Source organism: Antechinus flavipes, chromosome 6 (genome assembly GCF_016432865.1).
Source record: "Antechinus flavipes isolate AdamAnt ecotype Samford, QLD, Australia chromosome 6, AdamAnt_v2, whole genome shotgun sequence".
NCBI classification, from domain to species: domain Eukaryota; kingdom Metazoa; phylum Chordata; class Mammalia; order Dasyuromorphia; family Dasyuridae; genus Antechinus; species Antechinus flavipes.
Window position 1 is genome coordinate 240,099,433 of NC_067403.1, and position 27,831 is coordinate 240,127,263.

General features: G+C 46.8%; 1 protein-coding gene across 8 annotated transcripts in view; it reads right to left on the reverse strand.

The window, feature by feature from the left end:
• PHF21A (PHD finger protein 21A) overlaps nucleotides 1-27,831 on the reverse strand; it is a 196,516-nt gene that overhangs the window by 24,354 nt on the left and 144,331 nt on the right. For 4 of the 8 annotated variants that reach the window (XM_051964581.1, XM_051964584.1, XM_051964579.1 and 1 more), the window contains 4 exons: nucleotides 11,856-12,083; nucleotides 6,542-6,793; nucleotides 2,663-2,752; nucleotides 982-1,275 (listed from right to left, as the gene is read on the reverse strand). In XM_051964581.1, coding sequence (XP_051820541.1) covers nucleotides 982-1,275; nucleotides 2,663-2,752; nucleotides 6,542-6,793; nucleotides 11,856-12,083 — 864 coding nt within the window. The remainder of the gene's footprint in view (nucleotides 1-981; nucleotides 1,276-2,662; nucleotides 2,753-6,541; nucleotides 6,794-11,855; nucleotides 12,084-27,831) is intronic. The other 4 variants (XM_051964587.1, XM_051964583.1, XM_051964586.1 and 1 more) reach the window with 2 other exon arrangements.

Sequence of the window (27,831 nt, forward strand, 5' to 3'; positions counted from 1 at the left end):
TACAAGCCGGATCCAATCGCCTTTCCAGCCCCTTTTCCACTAATTCCCTTCTTGCCTCAGTCAAACAGAACTCCTTTCTGCCCCCCATCTTGCTCTGTTTGCTCTCTGCTTTACCGAACCCCCTTCCTAGCCTAAGGTCCCATCACTTATGGCAGAGTCTGCTCCTCAGCCGTCCCTGGCCCAGCCCCTGCCTACGCCAGCAGGGAGAGTGTCGTCTCTCTCGACATTTCCTGTGCTCCACCCAGAGGGCGCGGTGCAGGGATCTCGTTCTTTGCCACCCGGGGCTGAGGTGGGGCCAGACCGGGTGCCCTTCTGACAGATTAGGAACTCGCTGACAACAGGTTCGGCCCAGTCTGGCCCCTCCCTGGCAGCCTGACCAGGCCCTGCTAAGAACCGATGCAGGCGACCCTGGCAGCCCCCCGGTCCTTGGCCCAGAGCACATCTGAGAAGCCTGGCCCTGGGACAGCCCATTTCCAAAAGGTCCGGGGAGGGGACGCCCTTTTTGGTCTTGCTGAGTGCCTGAGCTTGGGGACTGTAGGGGCTGCCTTTAGGAGGCAGTGACAGTGTTCCTCCAAATGGCCCTGCCTTTTCAGGAAGAGCTCCCTCCCATCATTTGTTTTTGCTGAAAGGTGGCACATGAGCTCCCTGCCCCAAATCTCTCATTTACCTGCCCCGGGGGGAGGGGTTCCTGCCCTAGAGCACTTTCCCTGAGATCTGAGGGGGCCCCAGACGGGCAAGCACGAATGAAAGCCAGCCTCCAGCAGCAGGGCTTAATGGGTCTCTGTGCTTAAGGGGGAGAGCCTTTGCCAGGCTCGGGGGGGAGCTTTGCTTCTGCTGCTCGGAGCTGGGCTCTGAAAGGCGTGTGGCGGGTTCTGCGTCCCGACAGCTGGGGGGGCAGCGCCGCAGTGCCCTGCGGGGGCTTTCCTGGGGGGCCCCGGGCTCACCCACAGGGAGCTGCTGTCGGGCTCCTGCGGCCGGTACCTGTTTCTCGAGGCTCGGCTTGCTGAGCTGCACAGTCTGAGGCCCGGCCAGGCGGGCCCCGGGAGCGGCAATCACAATGCTGGTGAGCTGGGCCATGGGGAACGTCTTGGCGATGGTCGCCGTCTGCCCGTTCACGACGCGCACGGGGTGGATGGAGTTCTGGGACGTGGGCAGGGACGTGGGGGTGAATTTGGTCAGCATCACAGGCCTCTGGATGAGCTGAGGGGCTGCTAGCATCGGAGGGGGGGCCGGTGCGATGGGGATGTTGTTCTGGGCCACTGGCTTGGGCCGGACCTGCAGGGGAATAAAGCAAAGGGCGGCCCTGTCGTCTCACTCAAAACATTTCCTGGCAGCCAGAGGCAAGAACTGAAGTCGTGCGAGCCGCAGGAGGTGACCGTTTCTGAGCCAGCGCCTTCAGAGAGGCTGTGGGCCTTTCCCGACCCTTCGATGCTACCCCAGGCCCTGGCACAGCCCTGGACCCAGGGCTCAGGACTCCTTGGCACCTACACCACCAAGGTTCTTCTCTTTACCCTCGCCTGGTCACTTTACCCCCTTCTAGTTAATAGCATTTTTCCCCCAATTACATGTAAAGATAGTTTTCAAAAATCATTTTCATAAGATTTTAAGTTTGAAACTTTTTCTTTCTTCCCTAAGACAGCAAGCGATCTGAGCTAAGTTATACATGCACAATCACGTAAAATATATTTCCATGTTAATCGTGTTGTGGAAGAAATCAAAACTAAAAGTAAAAACCACGAGAAAGGAAAAAACAAAACAAAAATCAAAGCCCAAGGCTTTGATCTGCATTCAGTCTCCACAGTTCTTTCTCTGGGTGCGGATGGATCTGCTATCGCCAGTCTACGAAACCAGCCTGGATCACTAGGGTCAGCATCTCACTTCTTTACAGAGGCCAGAAACCAGCCCCCCACACACACTGCTGGCTCTCAGCTATCACCCACCCCCACCGTGACTCCAGAAAAGGCTCTGGGCTCCTTTTTGCTACCGGGTGCCGTGTGAAGGTGCCCTCAGTAAGAATTCCCATCTGCCCGCCCAGCAGCTCAACCTACTAGAGGGTCAGGGGGGCCCCAATAGGCCACTGGTCGCTGTCTGCAAACTGAGAGAACCCCTAAGGGGGTCTCCCCAGCCCTGCGACCCCGGCTAAGGTCAGAGACCCTTTGGACAGCAACAACTGCAGCACTGCCAGCAGGCCCCAGCTCCCTCCTCTCCTTCTGCACGTGGGAAGGGTGGGGCTTGGGGGTCAGTGGTGGCCAGGCCTCCAGACGAGGGGTGTCCTGCTCCCCGCTTTCTGAGGGGGGCACTTGGTGCTGCTCCTGACGCTGGCGGCTGCCTCTCTGTGCTGTCAGTGCAGAGCCCGGGGTTCTTAAGGAACACAGGGGAATCCGGATTTCATTCTGTCCCTCCGCTGCTCGGGGGAAGAGCGGGCTCTGGGGGAGGAGGGGGCTCTGCAGGCAGAGCTCTGCAAGCAGTTAGGTGCTTCAGAGCCAGACAAGACTTTTCTAACCCTCTGCCTGCCGGTCCCTGACCCCCGTCCCAAGACTGCCTCGGAGTCTTCTTGGTCAGCGCCAATGGCACGTGCTTCCCAGAACAAGTCCTCATGACCTGAGGAGAGTGGCCCTTAGGCTGCCTTTCCCTTGTCTGGGCCTGTCTTCAGCCCACTTACCTGGGGAAGGAAGTTGGGACGAGGAGTGAGTCTGGGAGGAGGGATAAACTGTGGTACTTTGATGGGCTGAGGAGGTGTTGCTTGAACCTGCTGAGCAAACATGGAAGAAACAGTTAAACCGGGGAGAGGATCGGCTGCAGGACGCTGATGCTAAGCTCCACAAGGGGCTCGCTTCTCTTTGGGAAATGTGCTCTCCCCCAAACCGCTGCCCCAGCCTTCCCTGTTTTCTTAGCGGCTCGTTCCTCTGTGAACCCCATTTCTCTTTCATCGCACACCTAACCGCAGGACATAGCTGGCTCAGCAAGCAATTTCCTTTGAAATCCTTCAACACTTGCACTTATGTATTAAAAAAAAAATCAGAATTGACTCTACAACCCAGGGAAGTCTTGTCAAGTTTGGCTGACCAGCCAAATGGCTCTTCACCTAATAGAAGGGTTCTTATCTGAGCAGGTTTAAAATTGTAGGAATAATGAATGGGCTTCGGGCCCAGCTACGGAGTGTACCTAACAAGGACTAGTAAGAATGGCTTTGCCTGGAATTTCGTAGATCTGATTTTAAAAAAAAAGGCTAAAGTTGAAAAGGAAAAGATGGAAAGAAAACTGCTCAAATCCATCCACTAAGCAAGGTACCATCAAGTGTGGGAGAGAAGAATAGCAGTAGAAATTCCCAGAACTAAAAGAAGAAAAAAACTTAAAAAAAAAAAAAAGGAGTAAGCAAGCAAACTTCCACTTGGGCATCCCTATACAGAGACTATTAATAAGCAAAATGATTATGAGAGCCCACAACTAGGAAGAAAACTTGACTTTCTGGGTATCCTGGAGGAACAAGGCCTAGGACTGAAATGTGAATCTCGAGCATGATGCCTTATTCAGCAAAAACAATGAGGTGAGGAGAGGAGAAGCTGTCCAGAAATGGAAGCAGAGTCGACGTCGGTCCCTGGGGAAATGACTGCACCAACTCCGAGCTGAGGGGAAGGAAGTGCTGTTACGACGTAAGGAACAAGGAGGGAAAGAGTCCAGAAAAGGCAGCCAGTCTTCCATGGGGCATCCGCCCCGGAAACAACATCATGTAACTATCAGGGCCCAGCCGGGCCACCTCCTTGAAGATGGACGTGGGGTGCCATGGGTAAGAGCGCTGCCCTCCCTGCCAGAATCTGCAAGGCTTGTCACACAGAATGGCCTGCTGCAGAGGGAGAGCAGACGGAGCCTTTGGGAGCTGCCTCAAGCCGACACTGAGCGAGAGCGGACGGCTTCGTGGGTCGAGGCAGCTCCCACCGCACAGCAACGCTTCCCGCTTTGGGATCATCTCACAGGACAGTCCCTGTTCTGGACCTGAGTTTCACCCATAAGGAGAAATGGGACCCTGGGTAGGAATGATGGAAGCTGGATGACGGGGGGGCTGCTGCATCTTAGAGTTTGTGACTCCAGGACAGACGTCAGCTCCAGAAGGCTCTGACAAATAAAACTCCGAAGATGGGGAGAGAACAACAGTGGCCAGGGAAGGGAGCGGCTGTCCGGGCACGTCCACAAGGTGGGAGCGGGGCAGGGGAGGAGGAGAAATGTCGGCGTGTGGCAAGGCCTGGAGGGACTTCTGTCAGTTCTCGGAAGGAAAAGAGGAGGACCCTGAAGGGGAAGGATGGCTGCAGGAAAGAGCGGAGAAAAGGGCGCGCTCTGGAAAGGACGGAGCAGAGACAGAAGGCTGCTGCTGCAAGCCGGACAAGAGCCGTCCCCGCTTATAAAAGGGCACCCACTGCAGAGAAGCTGTAAAAGAGCTTGGGATTCGCCCTACAGCCTCTCGAGTGGCTCGACTTGACTTCCTCGCAGAGTTCTGGGCTGTCCTCCCAACAGAATGGCGAGTGAAGTCGAGGAGGGAACAGCGATGCACCAGCCGAAGCCACGACTTCATCAGTCAAGAGAGCTCAAGTGTTTTAAGGTGCAGGGACACTGCGAGTGGCCGACCCGCCTCGGGGAGTATCTGAAACACTAACCCTAGCCTGCGAATGAGGGGATGAGTGGGTCGGTGCATCTGGGGCATAAGTGACGGCCAGACTGAAGAGCTTCTGATCCGGGGTCAATGTAAGACGAGCCTGAAGCGGCGCCCGGGGAGCTGGTTGGTCCGGGCTGTGGGACGTTTTAATTCACGGCGTGGAGAGGACATAAAGCCAGGGAGAGAGGGAACATGCCTCAGAGAGTCTACAGGCCGGAGGGCTGCGCCGACATAACAAAACAAAAGGCAGAGTCCAACGCTCGGGTTCCCAGAACCGCGTTCCCAGGTGGAACCCGGGGGCAGCCGCTAGTGATCGGCGTGACAAGAACCGGGGGGTGGGGGACTGGCTGCTGACCTCGGGGCACGCTGCCTGGCCACTGCTCCCCACGCCTGCCAGAAGGCGCGAGAACCAGGCCTCCTCCTCTGTAAAACAGGACGCCAGAGGGAAGCAGCATCCACAGCGATGAAGACGACGCTATCGCTCCCGTTATCCTCACTGACGGCCACACAGGTCACTGAACTAGTACAGTCAACGGCTACGTAAAAATAATCGTCACTGGCAGCTGCGTGGGCAGTGACGGCCGTTTTACAGCGTTTCATTCGGCACTGTCAGGGTCAAACGCGATGATCACCCTGCAGCCAAAGGGCCTGGGGCGGGGTAAGAGCCTGCTCAGCGGCCCGATGTGTGTAACGGGGTGGCGTGTCTCGCACACGTGACCTCCCCAAGCCCCCAAGGGACTGGGTGCCGGGTGCCCTCAGTGCGGAGGACCCATGGGAAGGTAAGGGCCTGCCTGCCCGCAGGGGGCACACAGCCCAACGCGGAAGCCAGAGACGGACCCACGGGGGGACGGTGTGAGCAGGAAGCAGCGAGGAGGGAGCGAGGGGAGCCTGCGAAGGGAGGCAGGCTTTGAAAAGCCAAACGGAGCTAACGGGGGGCGCTGGGACTTGCTGCCCAGGCCAGGAGCTGCTTCTGGTAGCTCGGGGCCGAGGGCTTTAGGTGCTCCCCACCTCCCGCACTCTGCCAAAGCCGGCGCCTTTCATTCTGTCCGAGGGGCCACAATTTAGGGAGGCCCTGGGAGGCTGGCAGGTGCGCTCCAGGACAAGGACCGGAGTGGCGAGGAGCCCCAAGTTTGGGCCCTGCGAGGAATGCCTGAAGGAACCAGAGATGAAGCCTGAAGAAAAGACTACTTGGGAGAGAAGCCCAGGAAGGGCCGTGAATCACCCGGCAGAGGGGCCAGCCTGCAGCCCAGCAAATCTCAGCTTCAAGGAAAGCACCACTTTCTAACTAACAAAGCTCAGCCCTGGCAAGGAGTTGCCCTTCTCTGGGCAGTCTGGGTATCCCTTACACGGAGAAGCAATAAAGGAGTCCCAGCAAACTACTTCTGCCCTCCTGGGATGAATGATTCGTTGGGCAGTTTCTCGAGGTCACCCCCGCCAGAATGCGTCCCCTTGCCATTAGCTCCACGCTGCTTTAATACACCAGACATACTAACAAGGCTCTTTCAGAAGGGCCGGGATCTGACTCTGGTAGACAAACTTTCTCCCAAAGAACCAAGTGGAACTTTGACCCTTAAAAGTTTCCTACTCATTTTTGTTCTGGGCCTTCCTGCCAGGGGGACCTTCATATTCCCCACCAATAGACCACAGGCAATGGGATGCCACAATGTGCTAAGGTTATTAGTAGTTTTAAAGTGCTTTAAATGCCTTGAACTCCCTGAGTCTGACCCCATAGCGGTAAGTGCTGCTGCCCGAAGAAGTTGCTAGCAGAAGGGCATCTGGCACAGAACGCACCAAGCCAAAGTCCGAAAGGCCCCAAATGGACCCATCCCATAAAGCGCCGGGGACACTCCACGCCCTCGTCCACAAACGCAAAGCCCCCGAGTGCCGGCTTACCAAAGTCACGGTGTTTTTCGCCACAATTTGAACAGCCTCTGCCCCGGGCCCAGCGACCTTGCTGGATGTCTGGAGGTTGACCGGTGTGCTCTGCACGTCGGGGCTGAGCACGGCCTTCTGGCTGTTGATGGCAGTCACCATGGCGATGGTGGGTCTCTGGCCCACGACAGAGGCAGGCATGGTTGCGGTTGCTGCTTTCAAGACAAGAGGTAGTGTCTTTGTGGTGATCATAGAAGCTGTAGTTACAGTCTTCTAGAGTAAAGAAAATAGATATTAGGAGGCTGCAGGACGTCCACCCTGGCTGCTATCAGCTATGAAGTTTTGAGGGAAACAAAGCACTAATTCACACAATCCACCAAGATGCTACACATAATAACCTTCCTTCTCCACACCCAAAACACCCTTATTATTAGGACTTTGAGAAAGGAAGCACTTGTTGATCCAAGTGTCCATGTTCTGATTCATCATGCCTTATGTAACCTCAGGATAATAGGTGCAGCTTATGTAATATACTTTCAGCAATGAATGGAGTTCCAGAGACGTAGGGAAGAGGGTGAGCAGAATTCCCATGTATTATTTTACTACTCATACTCTTGTTCTTAATAAACAATTTGTAAAAGTTGCAAGGCTGATAAGGGCACACCTTTCCTGCTCTCCACTTTGATGATCTCACCAGTGAGGAAAGAATCACCACATAGTGTTAGTTATTTTTCACTGACACAAAATTTGGGGTAAAATCTGATTTTCTGATTATTACCCTGGGGAGAAAGAAAGGAAACTCACACAAGAATCACCACAATTTAATTCCTCTGCTCTCCTAGTTTTATGGAATGTATCAACTTATTAAGTGACCAAATATTAGTTCTAAGTATTAGAGGATTATCAAATCCTCTGCTTTTACAGTTAGATGTCACTAACTACAGACTTATTCTCTGGAGAATGATAGAGCAGTAATCAGTGATCAAGTGAAAGAGAGCAAGAGAGAAACAAACTCCAATTTAGACAGAATCAAGAGCGGCATGGGGTGAGGGGCCTGACTTATTTTCATCACTGACTCTTCAATCTAGGGAATGACATTTTCATAGGTTCCTTCACTGCAGCAAGTGAATCTATCCATCATAAAGTAAAGAGACCAACAACCATAACAGACAGGACAGTTGCCTGTTAGATTCCAGAGAGGAACAAAAAAAAAAAAAACAAAACAAAAAACGTGATCCAACTCGCCATTGAGATGATGCTACCTTCTTAGGCTTCCTCTTTTTAAATTCTAGACAACTCAGAAGCTCCTCATCCTTCTAGTGACAAATCTAGATGTGTCCATCGATAACATACATTTCCTCCCTTACTATTCATCTGCCTGAGTTTCTACTTTTTTTTTCTGACCTATGACCCTCCTCCCAACATATACATTGGCTTGGAACATATTCATCATTTAGTGCACCTGATCACCACGGGATACAATTTCAACCTTTTTCAGTGATTATGAAAAGCAAATTGTCCCAGAATTTGTGCAATCCCCTCTTTGAGAGGGTAGCGGACAAATCACTTTCCCTATTTTTCCTAGTTTCCTCAATTACAAACTAGAAATATCAACATGTAACTACTACTCTGGGAAAAAGACATATCATTTGTATTTTGAGGTGATGAAAACTATAGAGACGTTAACTTACTGAGCTAAAATACAGTAAAAAACACATGACCAAAGACAAGAGAGGCCATTCTGCTTCTGTCTGACATATCCTCAATTCCTGGACTTCACCATGGATCTGATCCTACCTGTGAGCCAGAGTAGATAACAAAGAAGTCCCACTTTTACCAAAGTAGAGATCTCAACCTTTACAATGCACTGTTCCTGCCAGAGTATGGCTTAACATTTTTATTCAATTATTAAGTGCCCTTGAGTTGCACATGTGGCCCAGATGGGGTGCAGGGAAAGTATTCGTGTCTCCCACCACCTCTGGCCAGCACTTGAGACAGGTCTCTCCTGACCACTATTTCTCGCTACTAATATATAAGCCTCTATCTGACAGATGGCTCTGCCTTCCTGATTCCATGCCAGTGCTTACTTTAGGCCAGGGAGGGGGTGAACACAAACCACCAAGGATTTAAGTTGGAAAGATTCTGCAGCCCTGGGAACCAACACTTTTGCAAATTCTTCCCATAACAGAAACAAAGTACAGGAAAAAGGGGAAAAGGACATATCTGCAAAGAAAAAACTTTATATTTTGACTGAAGTAAACTGATGCTTTCCAAGTAAAATTAGCTCAAGGTCTGAATATACTGAATAAAAAGTAGCAGTTTCCTGGATATTTCACTAGAGGGCCCCTTTAACTTTGAATAAAACTCAACTCATGACACAGAAATGACCTGGAAGTTAATGCCCAAATGCGTAGCAGGGAACACTGAAAATCACAAGATACTTAGTTGGCAGTCAAATTTTATTTATTTATTTTTTTAAGATTAGGCTCCAACATTATCTGTGTTGGTGGTATAGTGGTGAGCATAGCTGCCTTCCAAGATTAGGCTCCAACATACATGTAAAGAGAGAGTTTTATTAACAGAGAATTTTGATTTTTTCCTGCATGTCTATTTTCGGTTGTTTTATCTATTATTGTGGAATGTCACTGTTCTACAAGGATAGGAAGTGATAGCAAGGAAACTCCCCCTTCTTTCCTCTGTGGGTCCATTTTTCAGTAAATTCTATTAATTTTTTCTTCATTTATGTTATAAATGAAAGTTGCTTTTTTTAAAACTATAGGTATTCTGATTGGTAATTTTTTAAATAGACCTAAAGAAACTGAATTTATTAATCAGATTAGCAAGTGTCAAGGTGCTCAGAGAGCAACCTTTCCGTTACTGCCAAGTAAATAAAGATTGTGAGAAAAGGGGAAGGAGTCTTAAAAAAAAACCTGCTCTCTATCTCATCACACAACTGGGAATGCTATTTTACTAGAACATTTCCCTGGGCTATACAATGACAAAGAAATCGCTTTCACAACAGGAAAGAATAAATTCTACCTTCCTCCCTTTACATAAACACGGTATGCTCCAAATGTGCCACAGCACATGTACCAGCTAGTTCAAGCCCTTTTGAAAAATAACACACCCAGTGATAATCAATCACAAAAGCTGGCCGGCTGACATTCCCAGTGAGCTCAGAATTCCCAACTTTAAAAATGTCTCCCCAAGAGGCAAAGTTAAAACTGCACAATTCTGGCTGTTAGAATCATCGCAGAGCTGGCATTCTCTTTTTGACATTGTTATCTTCTACAAATAATGGAGAAAATACTTCTAAATACATCCTTCAGATGTAAACTAACCAGGCAAAAAAATACACGGCACATAATTCCTTTGGGATGGAACCCTTCCACATCATCACCACCAAACATTTAAGTTCTCAGGGGCATTCAACTTCTCAGATTAAAGGCTCACTCGTCTGCTTGAGGACAGATCCCTGAATGAAAAGTTCTTCTATTTTCAACTTGAAAACTCTGTTCCTATCATCCCCAGGTTTCATTATTCAGAATGTCCCAATAGTCTTAGAGCCATCTTAAGCTACGATAACTTATAAACTTTTCACAAGCTATAATAATGTAGCTTTTACGTTTTATTATTTATAAGCTAAATTGTTTTCAAAAGTTTTTTTTTTTTTTAATAAGCTACCATTGCTTAAGACAGCACTCAGGTTTTCGGGACACCCTATTTTGAACATGGCCCATGCATGAATGATGAGCCATGTCCTGACTAGCTCCAAATCCTATGATAACACCGTTATAGCATATTATAAAGCTACTTCTCAGCTTTTCTCAACCTCTTTTTGTCCAGAGAACATTCACCATTCACACCACGTCTCTCTTACATCTGTAGGAAAAATCTGACCATCAAGCCAGAAAATTCCTGTTGAAGGTCATTTCCACTGCTAAACATGCCTCAGTGTGTGTCCCCACCAGAATGAATATATGGAGCGTCCCACTGAATGTGCTGACCACACGGCCACACCCCAACAGCACAGGCCGGCCCTTGTGGAGGAAGCTTCCTTGGTTTTTTGGGTGGGACACAGGCTCATTTTCCTTTGTGCCGTTTTGTCCACAGGAAGACTGTCACCCCACTATCTGTTCATTTCAACCTAGGTCCAAGGAGAAAGACACCAGAACTCTCCTATCTCTGACATTTAGATCTGACAGAGGGGGTAAAACAACTCGGCAAAGGAAGCCATGCGGAGGAGTAGTGCTGGCCACCGTGAAGAAGTCACTGAAATTACAACGTGTCTTCAGTTTTGCACTGAGGCCCAATTCCTCCAAAGCAAAGGTCTCTATGATAGTTCTATGCCTTTCTGAGCCCTAGACCATGAGGCCTTTTTTCCTGGCTGGGTGGGGTACCGTCTCCCCTCCTGCCTCAGAGCAGCTGGCGCTGACATTTCTAAAATGGGGGTGACAGCAAGTCTGCTTCGGCCTTCTATGTTAAGGCGCGCTCCTGCTCTTCCACAAGGCTTTCCTGACTGCAGTTCTGTGGGGCAGTCCTGCACAGCAGACAGCTAGTTACTAAGCGGAACAGCCGGGTACCAGCCCAGTTCTGAGACCAAGTGTAACCTGGACTGACGAAGGAAATAGTCTCCTTTGTCACCAGGCTCCTGGAGGACTTCCCTGGGCTTCCAAATATGGCACAGCACATGTATAAGCTAGTTCAAGCCCTACTGAAAAATAACCCACATGGGGACAATCCAGTCCTTCTTCTCGTGTTTGGAGCTGGCTGGATCTAGCTACAGCCTCAGGGATGGCTCTGCCCTATGAGGTGGTCACCCTCTGTAGGAGGGGGAGGCTGTGGCTTACGGGCCCTTTCTGTAGGAAAGAACAGGCCAGGGGCCTAGAGGACTTTTCAGATGCCTTCCACCTCCAGAGCGGGGAGGAGCCTGTGCAAATTCTAACTCCCCTGCAGAGCTGAGCACAAGGCTTCCTTCGCCCGGTATGGATCACACTCTAGGGGACGATAGCTCATGAAGGTGGACATGACTTTTGGCAACGATATAGCTGACCTCCCTTCCACACCAAGGCAGAAGAGCTTTGGGAATTGCTCTGGCAGTGAAAAATCAGTCCTGTTGCGCGTGGTTCAGAGAGAGCCTCCCGAGTGGCCCTCACCCTCCTCTCTCCAGCCCAGCAGGACCTGCCGGGGAGGGGCGTCTGCTCTAAGGGGCCCACGCCAGGAAGAGTCCCATCTGAGGGCTTTCAGTGGTCTGCCCCCATCCTGGGTGCGCAATCAGCCCTTGCTCTGGTGTCTCCACTGCCCTAAGCGCAGAGGGCTCCCTAGCCAGGCTCACCTGTGATGGGGCGGTCAGGTTAGGAGAGGGGGCAGCTGGTTGCTGCTGGTGGTGGTACTGCTGCTGCTGCTGCTGCTGCTGCGGGAGTGGCGGGAGCGGCGGTGGCGGCGGCTGCTGCTGGGCTGGCGCAAGCTTGTTTTCGGACTGCGACAACGGCTGTATCTGGAACCTGTCTGGCTGTTCCTGCTTTACTATCAGATTCTTCCGAAGCTGTTCCACAACTCTTTTCTACCAGATAAAGACAAACATCAAAGGCGTTAGAATATTATCCCTGCTGAATCCCCTCCTATTGTATTTCCATGCACATAAAACAGAGTCAGCATCTACCTTTGAAGAATTCAAAGTGCCTTACAGGGATGAACATGAAGAAGGCAGTTAAGAGGCACCATTTTTAAAAGGAAGGGGAAACTGAGACTCATTAACAAGTTAACACTCCAGAAAGTCACTGGAGACCGTCCAGGACCAGAACACAGATTTACTTACTTCTGCTCTGATCTTATTTCTGTCCCCACCTCCCACCCCCCAATTGACTGATTCTTTTAAAAACAACTATGTCACCAAATGAAAAAATTTCTACATATACCCATTGAAAACACACAGATTAAAAAATAAGAACCCCTTGTCCTAAGCAATTCCAACATAAACTTACTAAGGTATTGCTGGGAGAAAAAGCAAAATGAGAGGTACTGGGAGCAGAGAGAAGAATGTGCAGGTAAAGAGGGAGATAGATAGACATGATCAGGTTTTCAAATCAAAATATTTCTAAGTTTTCAGGACCTTGTTCAAATTCAGGAAAATCATCATTAGATGAATGTTTTTACACCCACTTATTTACACTCCCTTAAGGTCATTTAAAGTCCTGGGGGAAAAGGAAGATGGGAGGAAGAGGACAGATGTTAAGACCTGACCTCTGGCTGGCTGCTGTTCTTCTTGGCTAGAAGGAAGAAAGGAATAATGGTGTGAGGGGTCGACGGATGGGTTTGGGAGAATGTGGAGGCTGAGCTGATAGGCTCTGGGACGTTCCTCAGAGATGGGGTCAGGTTAGGTCTTTTATTCCATGTAAGTTTACTAGCTGGGGGCATGGACCCTTGTTCCCTGATGAAGGGATGGAGAAAAAGGAGAAAAAGGAAGGGATGGAGAAAAGTACAAAAGCCAGGGTTATTGTCTTCCTGTTCTTGTCCCCATCCCTGTTTAGAGATCTAGCACATCTTCCTGCACTGTGTACTTCCAAGGACCCAGATCGGAAGCATTCTTGTTTACATTTTCAAAATACTTCATTATTATTAAAATGAATTTCATCAAATATTCAAAAAAGTAGCACTAATGTGCTAGGACTGAAACTGTAAGTTAAATCCTCATTCTGAATGACTTTTCAGAAAACAAAATGTGGCATGGGGCCAGTTTATTGAAAGGAAACCTTTGCACCCCCTATGTCTGTGAATGCCCAAGGAGCACGTTAACAACAACACACAAGGCTCTTGAAGCTGCTAACTCCCCAATTCTCCCCGCCCATTTCTCCTTCATGAAAAGACAGACGACGCTAACCCCAGACCCCCTTTTTGAGGAGTAGGGGCAGGAGTAATTCCGAAGCGTCCATGTAGATTGTATTGTTCGGTGAGTGCTTAAGAACTGAATGATGATTTAGAATTGCTTTCAGCTCTCTATCCTAGACATTAAAACATGTTAACAAACTCCCGAAAATGCTACATCAGCAGTTAGCAGCCGGAGAAAGGGCTGCTCCCACATTTCCAGAAACCAACTCCAATGGGGGGGGGGGGGAGCACGAGGAAATAATCCACCACCAATGTGACACCTGCCAAAAACTGAACCCGGAATAAAAACGGCCCAGGAGACTAAATAATTACTGGAGCAGGCACAAAGGAAAGGGCTCCTTTCTCTGAAGAAATTCAGTGTGAATGGGGCTCTCCCCTTGCCTGCCTGCCCGAAGGGAGCCGGGGAAGGGTCCGTGAAAGGAGCTCGATCACCCAGAGCTTCGGCCAAGCCAAGGGGGCAGGAGAAGGGGGGTTAAGGAGCTCCAGGACTCGGCCACGCGGCCAGAACTAGGTGACAACCAATGAGAAGAAGGGCTCGCCCAGGAGGAAGCCGGGGAGGCACCTGGCCCCCACAAGGGCCCCGCCCCCAGGGCCGAAGCAAAGCCCAAGGCAGCTGGACAAAAGCTGGGACCAAACAATTAGGACCTTTCAGGGGTCCTTCCAGGGAAAAAAGGGAGGGAAGGAAGACCACAAAAAGTGGGAAAGAAAGGGAGTAAAGAAAGGGGCTGAGCTGCGTGCGGCAGGGGGCAGATCACGCAAGCCGGAAACGTGGTGGGGGTGGTCTTTAAAGACTAGAGAGGCAATCACAGAGCCCGGAGGGGGCGTGGCCGGCCAGCCCAGAGGAGGTGCGGCCAGCCAGCCTAAGGGGCGTGACCAGCAGAGCCCAGAGGGAGCGAGGCCCACGGAGGGGGCGTGACCGACCAGTCCGAGGGGCGTGGCCAGCCAGTCGGGAGGGGGCGTGACCCAGAGAGCCCAGAGGGGGCGTGGCCAGCGCCCTGCTGCAGTGAGTATATATGAGATGGATCCTGAAGAGAGGGGCAGGTGCTTTCTATGTTTCACTGAAATAAATGTGGGGAAGAATATTGATCGCTGCGGTTGTTTGGATTATTTTCAGCGCCGTAGGTAAAAATGCAGCTTCGCCAGGCCAGCAGTTGCCCTAGAGTCTGAGGGCCCCTTGGGTTGGGGGAGAGGGGGCTGACAGATTTAGTTGAAAAGGGCCAAGTTCGGCAGCTCCTTTTTGCAGATGACAGCCTGCAGTGCTTCCAGACCCCTCCCATGCATTTCACAGCAACCCTTACATGCTTCCGGGGTACGTTTATGTACTAAATAAAGGGGAGAGGGGCAACGTGAAGCTTTAGATGGTCCATCAGCAACGTACTATGTGAGGTCGGCTGAAGTTCACTGATGTCCCTTGCAAAAGGTATCTTCCTTCTGTCTCCGAAGTCTGTAAATATTATTAATCCTTTTGATCAAAGAAATGATGAATTTTGCTGGCAAATGGAATGCCTTCTAACTCTCTAATGATGATTACGCTGTTGTAAAGAGTTTGACATTTTCTGCATTAGAGACATGTAAGAAAAATCTTTCACATTTATCAATCCCTTTGGAGCATCTCTGCACAATCTTGTAGCTATTCACAAACAGGTCATTTCTTAATCTTAATGACGCTCTCAAGAGAGAAAAGACTAGAAGGAGGATGCAAAGGAAGAGACGGGAGAAAGATGGAAGGCGGGAGTAAGAGACAGTTAAGATCCTATCATTTTCTCTGGATGCTTGCTTTATAAAACAATAGCTGGGCTTGCCAGGCCTCTATGCTGGCCAGTAGCAGCCTCCTTCAATCCATCTGTCAAGAACGGTTCCATAAGCCCAGCATGTATTTCGGAGGCCCAGATTCCCTCGACACTCACACCAGTAGGTCTCATAGGGGCTTGTTCAGGCAGAAGAGTTCACGGAGCCTCTGACATCCCGTGTCACTCTTTCAAAGACAGGTAGTCCTGGTAATCAATATTATGACATTCAGCGATATTATCACCTTGTTCACATGACAGCAGGCCCAGTGTCAAAGGAAAACACATGGAGATCTGTGGGTCCGATTCAGCAGAAAGTCAGGCTGGCTTGTCCGCCGCCCGAGCCAGTTTCCCCAGGCTCCTCTGCCCTAGCAGTGTGGAAACCACATGGAAGAATTTTCTTCTCTTCAGATCAGGCCCCAGTTAAGTCTCCCAGCGCTGCTTGGAAAAAGGGCTCCTTTCCTCTCCACGGCCCCTTGGACCCCACTCGGCACAGCTCTGCTCCCGGGCGGCCTCTCTATTTTACTGCGACTATGAGCCCAGCCCGGCGCCACTCTGCAGGCTCAGCTGGACCTGCTTCCCAAGCCGGGCTGAACACACGGCTGGTAAACAGAGTGACCGGCCCGGACCACTGCACAAACAGCCAGGGCGCGGGAGACTGCTGCGGAAGACCATCCTGGAGAACGGCTGACTGATCTGTTTTAACTTTCCATCATCTCTAGGAAGCCAAATACTGACCTAAGTCTTCACTCCCACAAGACGGAGGGATTCTCCCCTACTACTTCAGATAAACTAACTGCTCAGACTCAGACAGATAAGGAAACTCAATTTGGAACAAGGAGAAAACCCGTAACTGTAGAAACTAATATTTGCTGATGAAGCTGAATTTTACTCAAGAAAAAACCCTACTGCTGTCCAATGTGAAATTTAATCACTGCATTTATAAATAATACAGAGAGATATCAACACCGAGGCTGTAGAAAGCAGATATGATGACAGTTTCTGGAATACTGTTATATATTTATCTTCTAAAGTGGAAGTTATATGTCACTGACATAACTCAGGAGAGGCAAAACCACAACTGGAGTAAAATATAAATGTGATCTAGGGGAAAGGAGCATATATATAAGACTCCTCTAACATATGTTATAAAATGCACGGAACGCCACAAAATCAACCCCTTTTAATACAGTGGTAGTCAATGAGGAAGCCTCCAAGAAGGATTGTTACAGAGGAGACACACAGTAGGATTCAGATGGAGGAGGAGGAAATGTCTGTGGGAGTAGTTGTAAAAATATGCTTAGCTAAAAATAATTATACTTTATTCACTTTCTAAGGCTCTAAGGTTTCCCCTAAGCTTCTCTGGTAATCATTACAGTTTTGAGTTAGATAAACAGCTTCAATCTTCTCACAAATACCTTCAAAACACCACCTGTTTGCTCAGAGGCAAAAGCTGTAACTTGTCCCTTGTTATTTTTTTAAAAATTTATTTATGCCTCAAGTTTTTTTTATGCCATAATTACTTCCCAATATACTTCCCTTCCAGAATCCACCTTTATAATAAATAAAAAGAGTTTGTCAAAGTCAAGCAATAAAGAAACTATAACTAAGGGCATAGCAAGTGTTCCTCACCTGTAGTCAACCCCCTAAATAAGCCTATTTTATCACCCATCCTCTGGAACAAAGGTTACCATTACATTTAATTTGAGTCTAGGTGCCTTTTATTTTCCTTTCATTATTGGGAATTTACACACACACACACACACACACACACACACACACACAGACACACACACACACTCTTTTTATATCTATGTATTTCTTTATACAGTTAAGAACTGAAAAAATAGACTGTAGCCAGAATAAAAAAAAAATGTAGTGTGAGGGTTTGTTTTTTTTAACTCTTAATTTTAACAGGCAAATTGTTTCTAGCATCATCCTCTTGTCTATGCCTCCTGAACTTCATTATTTTTAGTCACTTCCCAATCAATAGGTATATATTTTATGTCTTTGCTACAACAATTGCTGCTGTATTTTATTTCTATGACCTCACTCACATGCCATTCTTTTTTTAAAAATTCAATTTTATTTTCAGTTTTAAATTCTTTCCCTCTTTCTCTACCATCCCTTAAGAAGGCGATATTACAAATATGTATACTCATACAAAGGAAATTCTCCCATTAGCCATGCTCTACCTCTCAGAGGAAGAAATGTAGGAAGGAAAAAAGGAAGAAAAAGGAGGGAAGGAGAGGGAGGGGAAGAAGGAGGGAAGAGAGGAGGAGGAAGAAATATGTTCTGATCTGCATGCTGAATCCAACACTTTTCTATCTGGAGTTGGAGAGTATTTTTTATCACTAGTTCTTTGGAATTGTGACTAGTCCTACTGGGTTTTGTAACCCCAAAAAAAATCATAAAGGAAGGAAAAAAAGTTTGTGGCAGCTCTTTTTGTGGTGGCAAAGAATTGAAAAATGAGTAGGTGCCCATCAATTAGGAAATGACTGAATAAGTTATGGTATATGAAAATAATGGGATATTATTGTTCTGATTTTAGAAAGATCTGGAAAGATTTACATGAACTGATGCTGACTGAAACAAGCAGAACCAGGAATATATTGTACAAAATAACAGCAAGAATGTGTGATGATTGACTATGAAAGGCTTGGTTCTTCTCAGTATGCAAAGCAATTTCAGTAGACTTTGGGCAGAAAATTCCATTTGCATCCTGAAAAAGATCTAAGGAGACTGAATGTAAATCAACAAATGCTATATTCACTTCTTTTTTCTGTTTTTTTCTCTCCCATGGTTTTTCCCTTTTGTTCTGATTTTTCTTTTCCTACATGATTCATAAAACAATATATTAAAATAAATAAATTAATTTTAAAAAATTTAAAAAAGGAATTGTGATTGGTCAATATATTGATCAGAGTTTCTATTTTTTTTTTAAAGCTGATTGTGCAATGTTATTGTTACTGTATAAATTGTTTTTCTGGTTCTGCTCAATTCACTTTGCAAAACTTCATTTAAGTCCTCCAATATTTTTCTGAATCTATTCCCTTTATCATTTTTTATAACACAATTGCACTCCAGCCCATTCTTACAACATAACTTGTTCAGTCCTTCCTCAATAGATGGTCTTACCTTCTTTGCTGGCACAAAAAGAGTTGCTATAAATATTTTTGCACATATGGATCCTCTTTCTTTTTCTTTGATCTCTCTGGGGTACAGACTTATTAGTATTTTCACTGCATCAGAGGATAGTACACAGTTTGACTTGTTTATTTTTAAATAATATATATTCACGCTCCTTTCTTCTTTATGTTTTAAAACAAAAATGTCACTACTGGGGGCAGCTAGATGGCTCAATGGATAGAGAACTGGCTCCGAAGTAAGGAGGCCCTAAATACAAATCCAGCCTTAGACACAAAATAGCGCCTGGCTGTGTGACTCTAGGCAAGTCACTTAACCCCAATTGCCTCAGCAAAAAAAAAAAAAAAAAAAAAAAAGTCACTATTACTACTTCACTGATTCTCCTCTCCCAAAATAAAAAACCTTCCTCTGTCCCTTGTAACAAATTAGTTTATACAAAACAGACACATTGGCTGAGTCTGAACATGTATGTCTCACTCAATATTTCTAGTTCATTCTCCTCTCTGCTAATCATTTTCAATCTCTTGAAATTATGACTGGTCATTGGGCTGATCTTAGTCCTTAAATCTTTCACATTGTAAATTTGTATTTAAAGCCTCCTAGGTGTCTCTGAATCTGTCATTTTCCCAATTTGTTGTGGCACAATAATAGCCCATTACATTCATATATCATAATTTTTTCAGATGTTCCTTATAGAGGCTTTTTAGTAATAGTATTTTCATTTACACTATTCTAGTCATTATGTGTATGATTCTTTTTTTTTTTAAATGACTTTTTATTGACAGGACCCATGCCAGGGTAATTTTTTACAGCATTATCCCTTGCATTCACTTCTGTTCCGATTTTTCCCCTCTCTCCCTCCATCCCCTCCCCCAGATGGCAAGCAGTCCTTTACATGATGTGTATGGTTCTAAACTTACTTCACTTTGTATCAGCTCAAACAAGTTCTCCTAATGTTTCTTTTAGTTTTTCAGGAGATTCACAGACTTAGAACTGAAAGGAGCTTTAACTGTTTTTCTTGTCTGTCCCGCTCTATTTTACAGATAAAGAAACTGAGGCCTCGAGAGGGTAAGAGATTTTCCTGATGTCCTGGATACTAGGGAGAGAAATTGGGTCTAGAAATCAGCTTCTTTAACTTCAAAACTCTTTTCACAACCACTTACGATCATTAATGCTTTCATTTTGGAAAGAATAACTGGTTTTAAAAAGCATAAAAGGTGAATTTATGATTTTATGGTAGTTAGCTTTTTTTCTACTTCTTAATATTTGGGAAGATAGACAAAACTTAAAAAAAAATCTTACTTGCCTTAAAAATCCCATAAAAATAGCCAGTATGAATAATCCAGGTAATTTTTTTCCTGTAAAGTTCTCTAGAAGGATGTTTAATAGATGATGAAGACTGAATGTGTCATGATATTGATTAGATGAGCTTATTTCATTTAATTAAACAATATTCTTTGGAATTTATTCTTTCTTTTTTTTTTTTCCCTCTTAAAAAATCATGTTGGTATTTGGATTACTGGGTTTTACATTGTATTTCCATGGGGGATTAGACCTTCTATTCTTATCAACAGGCTTTATCTCTCATCTCTGCAGGGGATTATGCTACTGAATAAAAATTCATGTTACAATTTTCTTATCAAGCTTATGAGCACTCTAACAGATAGACTTTCTTCCTTCCCCAACATTTGCCAATAAAGACACTGATGGTCAAGTTTTGCCAAACTAGGGACCCTTCTAAGAACCTGAAGACCATCCCAACTTTGTTCTAAACAGGCAGCAGCTGTCCTACTCAAGAGAGGCAAGGCCCCTTAGGGCAGCCTACATATCCCAACATGCAGTGTAAATGTTACTGAGAGCAAAAAAGAACGTTGTATGCTGGGAAGTGTAGTCTCTCATCACAAGCTAATTGTTTTTTAAAAGCCACAGTGGTCTATAACTTAATTGCCCTTTTTTTTACCATATGGCGCTCTGTGGGAGCACTTTAGCAGGAAAGGGACAATACAGTACTTCAGGGCATCGGTTAAATTTTTGTGACCTTTCTTTTCACAGTCAAAAATGTTCTAGCAATACAATTTTCATCAGACAAGACATTTTTTCCTCTGTTAGAGGCTTCAAACACTTTTCAGAAAAGTAAGAAGCACAACTAAAAGGTCAGGATTAGGAAAGTAAATGTTCCACCTTGATTTCCTGCTTCAGAATCAAGCGGGCTCTGGAAATCCTTTTCTCAGCAGCATTAGTCTTTAAGTGCAGTGTGGATTTCCAACGGCTCCATGGTTGGTCAGGGTCACAAAGCACTGACTCCCTAAAATAGAAGCTAATTTGAATGTAACCTGACCTAACCAAAGGCCTTGTGGATTGTAAACAGTCGGAGAGCAGAAGAAAAAACCCACCATAAATTGTCGTAGACACGGTGTCAATGCTGGCTGGTACAAAAGAGTGCCAGCATCCTCCCTTTGTTTGTCTCCCAGTGAGTTGTGACAGAGGTTATTAATTTGCACATTAAACATAGCTCTGGTTCAGTCAAATACGTGCCCCTTTACACCCCATCTGTTACTAGTACTACTGTATGTGCTCAGCAGCCCATCGTCATTCACAACTCCGCCCTCGCTTCAGAGGAAGCCTTAGCAAGGCCAGGTCCGTCCCCGCCAGGGCAGAACTGCTCTCCTTCTCCTGCCCCAAAGCTGCTAGAATTTTTCCAACAAAAGAATGACATTAGGAGATGGCTGCAAAGTAGTTTTCCCCGAAAGTTAAAATGTGATTCAAGTACAGCAATGGTTCAAAAATATGTTTTAAATGAAACTGTGTGTGAGTATGTGTATGTGTGTGTGCACATGCACAGAGAACACCGCAGAGATAAACAGCTTGTTTTCTTTCCACTTGAAACCTTGGAGCCAATTTGAAATTACAGCAAGAAACCTCTATTTTCACAGATAGCGCTGATACAGAGGCTGATCTGACTGACAGGCTAAATTCTGAAGCAGAGTTGTGCATCCTCTGAAATAAGTCCCTCTCTTCTCCCAAGGCCGGTATATGTTTTATAAATGATGAAGTGAGTGGGTTTTAAATCTATTTCATGGGTTGATTTTAAAAAAGAAAAAGAAAATCACCAGATGGATGTAGAAGGGCACTGTACTTCAGATTACAAGTAGCAACTGGACACAGCAAGTTAGTGTCTTAGTTATACAAAATGAACTGTGCAGAAAATACCACATATTGAAATATAATTAAACATGTATACTTTTTACTGTAGCATTTAAACAAGGCAAGCCTTAAACATTATTACAGATTGAAATGCCATATGGAGATATATATTAATAACTATAGTCTGCCCCAAACATACTTTGGGTGGTTAATAAAAAATAAATTATTATTATCAATACTAGAGCTAAAATAAAAGAGGGTTTCTTAGGGCTACAAAGAACTCTCTATTTGAACTGTTAAATTTATTACTAAGTATCTGTACAGTCATTCCCAAAGAAAAATGGATAGTGTTACAAATACACTTTCTGACAAGACCCCACATAAAACAACACAGAGGGAGCAATTCCATCACCTCCATATGTTGCCAAGATGACTGACGCTTAACTCCAGGGATTGGATCTTTGAGGACATGTGACTGAGAATGACTTTCACTATCCTATGGTAGAATGATTTCCTCGTACTAGAGATGGCAGAAACCTGATTGTGTCCTTTAAAACCTCAGAGGTGGGTGGTTTGTTTTACATCTTTTATCGGGAGCTGTTTTATTAAAGGTTGCAGAAATTTTGGGGCAGGGTAGAGTAAAAAGATAACCATTCATTCATTCATTCTCTTAAGAATAAAAGATGTATTCTGTTAAATTTTCAAATATATCATAAAACCTTAAGTGGGAGGGGGAGGCATTTTCACAAACTAAGAATATTTCCAGACTTAATCTCAAAACTCCATATAAATTCCATTAAAGACTTCACAAAATAAACTATGGCGGAATCTGCAGGGAAGGCATAAACAGAATAAGAATGTTCTCCTTCTAAGTTAGGACTGTTCCCTTCTTTGTCCTGAGGTCCTGGGCACCCCGCATCATGTCCGGGACAAAGCCTTTCTGGGCTCCATCTTCTTCGGTGTTCCCAGCCCTCCGCCTCCCTTTACGGGGCGTACCCTGAACCAGTAGGGCACACGGAGCCTCAGGGAGAATCACTGGTATCACAACTCGAATTTCAGTTGGGTTTAAGGGCCCAAAGTGCATCAAGGCCAGCATTTCATCTGCTCTCTCAAGAATCCTAATGCAGACCAGCAAGAATGCCGCCTTGTCCTTGGTGGGGTTTCCAAGAACCCGGATGTCTCAACTTGGTTCGGGCCTGGACATTCCTCCTCTCCATGGGGCAGCTGAGGATGCGAGTAAGGAAGCCCAAGGACGCCCAAGGATGCCCGAGGACAGGAGTAGCTGAAGCCTTTCCAGAAGCAGCAGAGCCAGAGCTGAACCTCGGGCCTTGGGCTCCCTGTTCTGGTCGCAAGGACCCTTCTTGTCTCTCTGTCCCAGTTGATCCCCGCCCGGCTCCAGGAGGCTGAGACCCTGGGGGCCGCCCTGCGGTTTCTGCAGGGGGGTGACCGGAACCCCGATAGCCTGTCTCTCATCCTCCCTCAGGCCGTACCAGACTCGGCTGTTCCTCTGAATTCCCTCTTCAGTTTCTTGCAGGGCGAGGTCTTACCACAGGCCTCTCTATGCAAGATGGCCGAGCCATTTCCCAGTGGCCGAGTAGCCATGTTTTGTCCATGAACACAGGGCTTCCTTCTTGTCTGTGCTTTTCTTGGGGTCAGAAACACTGGAAGGCTCCGGAGGCTCTCCCCACAACCGAAACAATGGGAAGTGTGCAGAGAGCTGGCCGAGAAGCCAGGAGACCCGCTGGCTGGGTGCTCCAGGGGAAGGCCCAGGGCACAGAGACGGCCTCAGCCAGCACTGGCTACCCATGTGCCCTGTCCCTTCCACACGAGGGCAGGAAAGGGGAGGGTCCTTCACCTCCAGTCCGGAACCTTGGTTCTTTTGCCTCATTTTGGGCCCACCCTTTGCCAATTTTAAGAACTGAGGAGGGGGAAGGCCGGATGAGAAGCAACTCTCTGAAAAGCCCCGGTTCTGCAGCCCTCAGTCTCCTTGGCATTGTGCACTCCTAGGAGGCTGCCAGCTAATAGATTTATGACTTGGGGCAGGTCAATTAGCCTGCGGAGGTCTCGGTCTCCTCTTCTTTAAAGAGAGCAGGTGTGCTCAGGTGATCGCCAAGGTTCTGGCCAGCTCAAACATCCCGAGTAAATTAAATGACAGCAAAGCGCCCTTCTAGCAGGGAGGCATTAAAACAACCACGACGATGACAACATCAACTCTACGTTCCCAAGGAACACCCTGGGGTCAGGACAGATTCATCTCAGCCCCCGTCCCCGCTACTTCGACAGCACTGTACAATGAGACCTGACATTAATAATAATGACCCTGAGGCTGAGCAGGAACCTTCAATTACCAAAGAATGGTTAAATTAAGTTCACTAAGGCAGGCAATTGGAACCACGCATTTTAGTATGATTTTCAACAAGATGCTGAAGCAAGAGGGTTTTCAGGTTTATCCACAGTTAATTAGAAATTTCAATTAACATTTTGTTTAATCAAGGTTTATAATAATGAACGAGTTGGAGGAAATGAATTTAAGAGTAAGATATAATGAACTGATGGTGTAGTTTTAAGTGCTAGAGAGCTGAAGTCAAAATGTCTGCATGGAAAGGTGTTTCTGCCACTTGTGAAGCTGGGACACCCACCCACCTCTCTGGGCCCTTAGTTCCCAATCCAGGGAAGCCTCGAAGGTCCTTTTTGGCTCTAAATCCCCTGCTTCTGTACTGTAAACAGCAAGGAAAAGATTCTAGAAATGAGTGCCTTTATTTATTCTGTAAAAGTTTGTTAAATGCCCAATGTGGGAAAGCACAGTCCCGACTTGGAGCTGGCAACACGGAGAAGTCTAACTGATCCGGGGCTGGGGCTACTGGACTTCTCCCGTGTGCACCCCACAAGTGAGTCTGGGGGAGGTGAGGAAGAAGACTCAACGCTGACTGAACTATGGGGCACCAAGAGCTAAATACCCACTAACTAAATATTCTGGGGCCAAAGGTAAAACCGAGCGCCTGCGCGGCTGTGCCGACTCCATCAGAGGGTCTCAAAGCCCTTTACAGGTACTTAGGCCCTCCGCAGCCTGGCTTGGGCCATCAGCACTGAAGTGCACTGACTCCGCAGGGCTCTGAATGACCCTCAGCTCTGGGCCTCCCCAGCATCTGACAACGGGGCCCCTCCCTCCCCTGGAGCATCTCGGGTCCTTCCGACCTCAGCCTTCTCGGCTGTCTCACCCACTGGCTGTGGCCGGGCCTTCTCTGGGACTCGGCGGCTGCTCTGGCTCCCATGGACTCAATGACCATCTCCATGTGCAGAGTCAGCTCCGGCTCCACTACCACCAGCTGTCCGGGGCTCTCCCCCCCAACCCCTCACTCATCTCACGGGTCCAAACCGTCGCCAGACTTCGCTTTTATCTTCACAAGGTCTTACGTGGCTCTTCTGTCCGAACACAGCCACTGCCCACAGGGCCCCCGCACTTCTCAGGTACTCCTCTACAGCTCCCGTTTAATTTCTCTACCATCCCTCTGCCCCTTCCTTCCAGCCCTTACTCTGCCACCTTGGCTCGGCCTTATTCCACAGGCCTCATGGCATATATACTCTCCGGGTCAGTAAGCTCCCCGGCCTCCCATTCCTCTAGAAACTCCTCGGGCACTCGGAACTCACCGCTCCCTGGTCTCGAGACTTTCCCCTCTCTACAACACGCCCCAGTCCAGCCCGACGCACCAGCTGTCCCTCACACACATCCATACCTGCATGCCTTTGATGCCCCCCCAATACTTCTCAGAGTCTCTGGCTTCCTTCAAATCCAGACCAATGCTAGCATCTACAAGAAGCCACTCCCGACACCCCACCAGTGCCCCCCCCAAAAAAAAGACCTTATGGTCATCTTGTATCTGTCTGCGTGCTCTCTCTCTCTCTGTTTCTCCCCCTCCTCCCCTCTCTCCTCTCTGTCTCTCTCTCACCTTCTCTCTTTCTGTCTCTCTTTCTCCCTCTGTGTGTGTGTGTCTCTCTCTCCCCCTCCCCCCCCCCCCCCCCCTCTCCCTCTCTCTCTCCTCTCCATCTCTCTCTCTGTCTCTTCCTCTCTCTTTCTGTCTCTCTCTCTCTCCTCTCTTTCTCTATCTATGTGTCTCTCTGTGTGTGTGTCTGTGTGTCTGTGTGTCTGTCTGCCTATCTCTCTCTTACACTCAGAGAGTTTCTCTCCATTAGAAAGTAAATGCCTTATATGTAACGGGGATAAACTGCAACCATTCCCAATAAGATCAGGAGTGAAACAAGGTTGCCCACTATCACTGTTACTATTTAATATTGTATTAGAAATGCTAGCTTTGGCAATAAGAGTTGAGAAAGAGATTAAAGGAATAAGAGTAGGCAATGAGGAAACCAAATTATCACGCTTTGCTGATGATATGATGGTATACTTAGAGAACCCCAGAGATTCTACCAAAAAGTTGTTAGAAACAATCTACACCTTCAGCAAAGTTGCAGGATATAAAATAAACCCACATAAGTCATCAGCATTCTTATATATCACTAACAAAACCCAACAGAGTTACAAAAAGAAATTCCATTTAAAGTAACTACTGATTATATAAAATATTTAGGAATCTATCTGCCAAGGGAAAATCAGAAACTTTATGAGCAAAACTACTAAACATTTTCCACACAAATTAAGTCTGATCTAACCAACTGGAAAAATATTAAATGCTCTTGGATTGGGCGAGCAAATATAATAAAGATGATAATACTACCTAAATTAATCTACTTATTTAGCGCTATACCAATCAGACTCCCAAAAAGCTACTTTGATGAATTAGAAAAAATAACAACAAAGTTCATATGGAAAAAGCATTTTTATATATCACTAACAAAACCCAACAGTTAGAGTTACAAAAAGAAATTCCATTTAAAGAAAGTAAATGCCTTAAAAGCCCAGCCAGAGCCACTTCTCTCTGTGTGTCCCCAGACTTAGCACAGCACATCCTATGTTGCAGATGCTGAATATGTGTTTGTTGATCGCCTCAGAGACTGATGAACATGAATCAGCTTCCCCAACGCCAAAAGGAGCTCTCTCTGGAGAAGGACGCAGTAGCCATTTCAAACTGTTTCGCAGAGGACAGAAAGCGAAGAAGAATCTTGCTGATGCTGACCAGGGACTGAGAGGACGTCAAACATATTTAGAACGTTTGGCGTTTGACGGGATTCCGTTTGTCACATGACTGAATGAGACCGCGCACCTGAGTGTGCTCTGTAATCTGTGAGTACTGCAGAGGTATTCTCATTAGAAAAAGGGCTGGATAAAGTCAGTGGAGGGGCTTGCACCTCTCCCTGCCCAGCAGCTCTGGCCCTAAGAGCAGACTACAAGGACCTGAAGAAGGACTGCTTCTAAATGAGCTGCTGAGAACATCTGTCCTGCTCACAGGCTCTCACCCCAACACTGACCCAGTCTAATTCTGCTCAGTTTGAGAAAACAAAGTATTAAATCATTCCATTTATGCAAGAAAAAGGGTGCTTGTGTGGAGAAAGACTCAAAGGCCAAGCTTTTAAGAACCTCGTCTTCTGAGTTAAGCCTAAATAAACTGGGAAGGAATCGTTTCCCTCCAACAATTTTCCTTAATGAATCAATGATTTCAAAATGTCAAAGTAATAACAACACCTAGCAATTATATCTCTCACTTCTCAAACAGTTCTCTGTATGTTACTGCAGGTACGGGTAAGCTAAGGGTAGTTATCATGGCTCATCCGTACACTATGGATGAGGAAGGTTAAGTGTGAGGAGGCAGAGGGGGCTCATCACTGTGCCCACTGCCCACTTCACACAGAAAATGTGCTGCCATTTAAGGGAGGAGTGAAGAGACTTGCCCAAAGCTATTCAACAACATTATGGGAAGTGACTCCTGGACCTCCTGAATTCTCAGCTAATGGGTTCTCCCCCACCCCCGTGGGCCGGAGCGGGGTCAGTTAGCCGGAATCCATTCCACCGAGACCTGATTTGCTGCCTGTCATCTAAGCCCCCTCTTCTTTCACACACTGGAGATGCTCTGGTCTGAATCATGTTCTCTTGTTGCTCTATGGAATAGGAAGGGCTGATTTTAGATCCTACTGAAAATCTTCTACCTTCACAGCACATACCGTGAGTCTAACCCAATTACTATCACTGAATCAATAAAAGAGAACCTGGTACCATTTGGGCCTTCAAGAACTTCACAGCCATTCAACATCAAGTTGTAAATAATCAGAATTGCTTTTACTAATAGATTTAACTAATTATCGCAAAACAAATTCTCTCTCTCATTCTCTTTTTCATAACATATCAGCGTCCCTCTTGCTAAGCCTGGCTGCCCTCCCCCTCCCGATCACCCC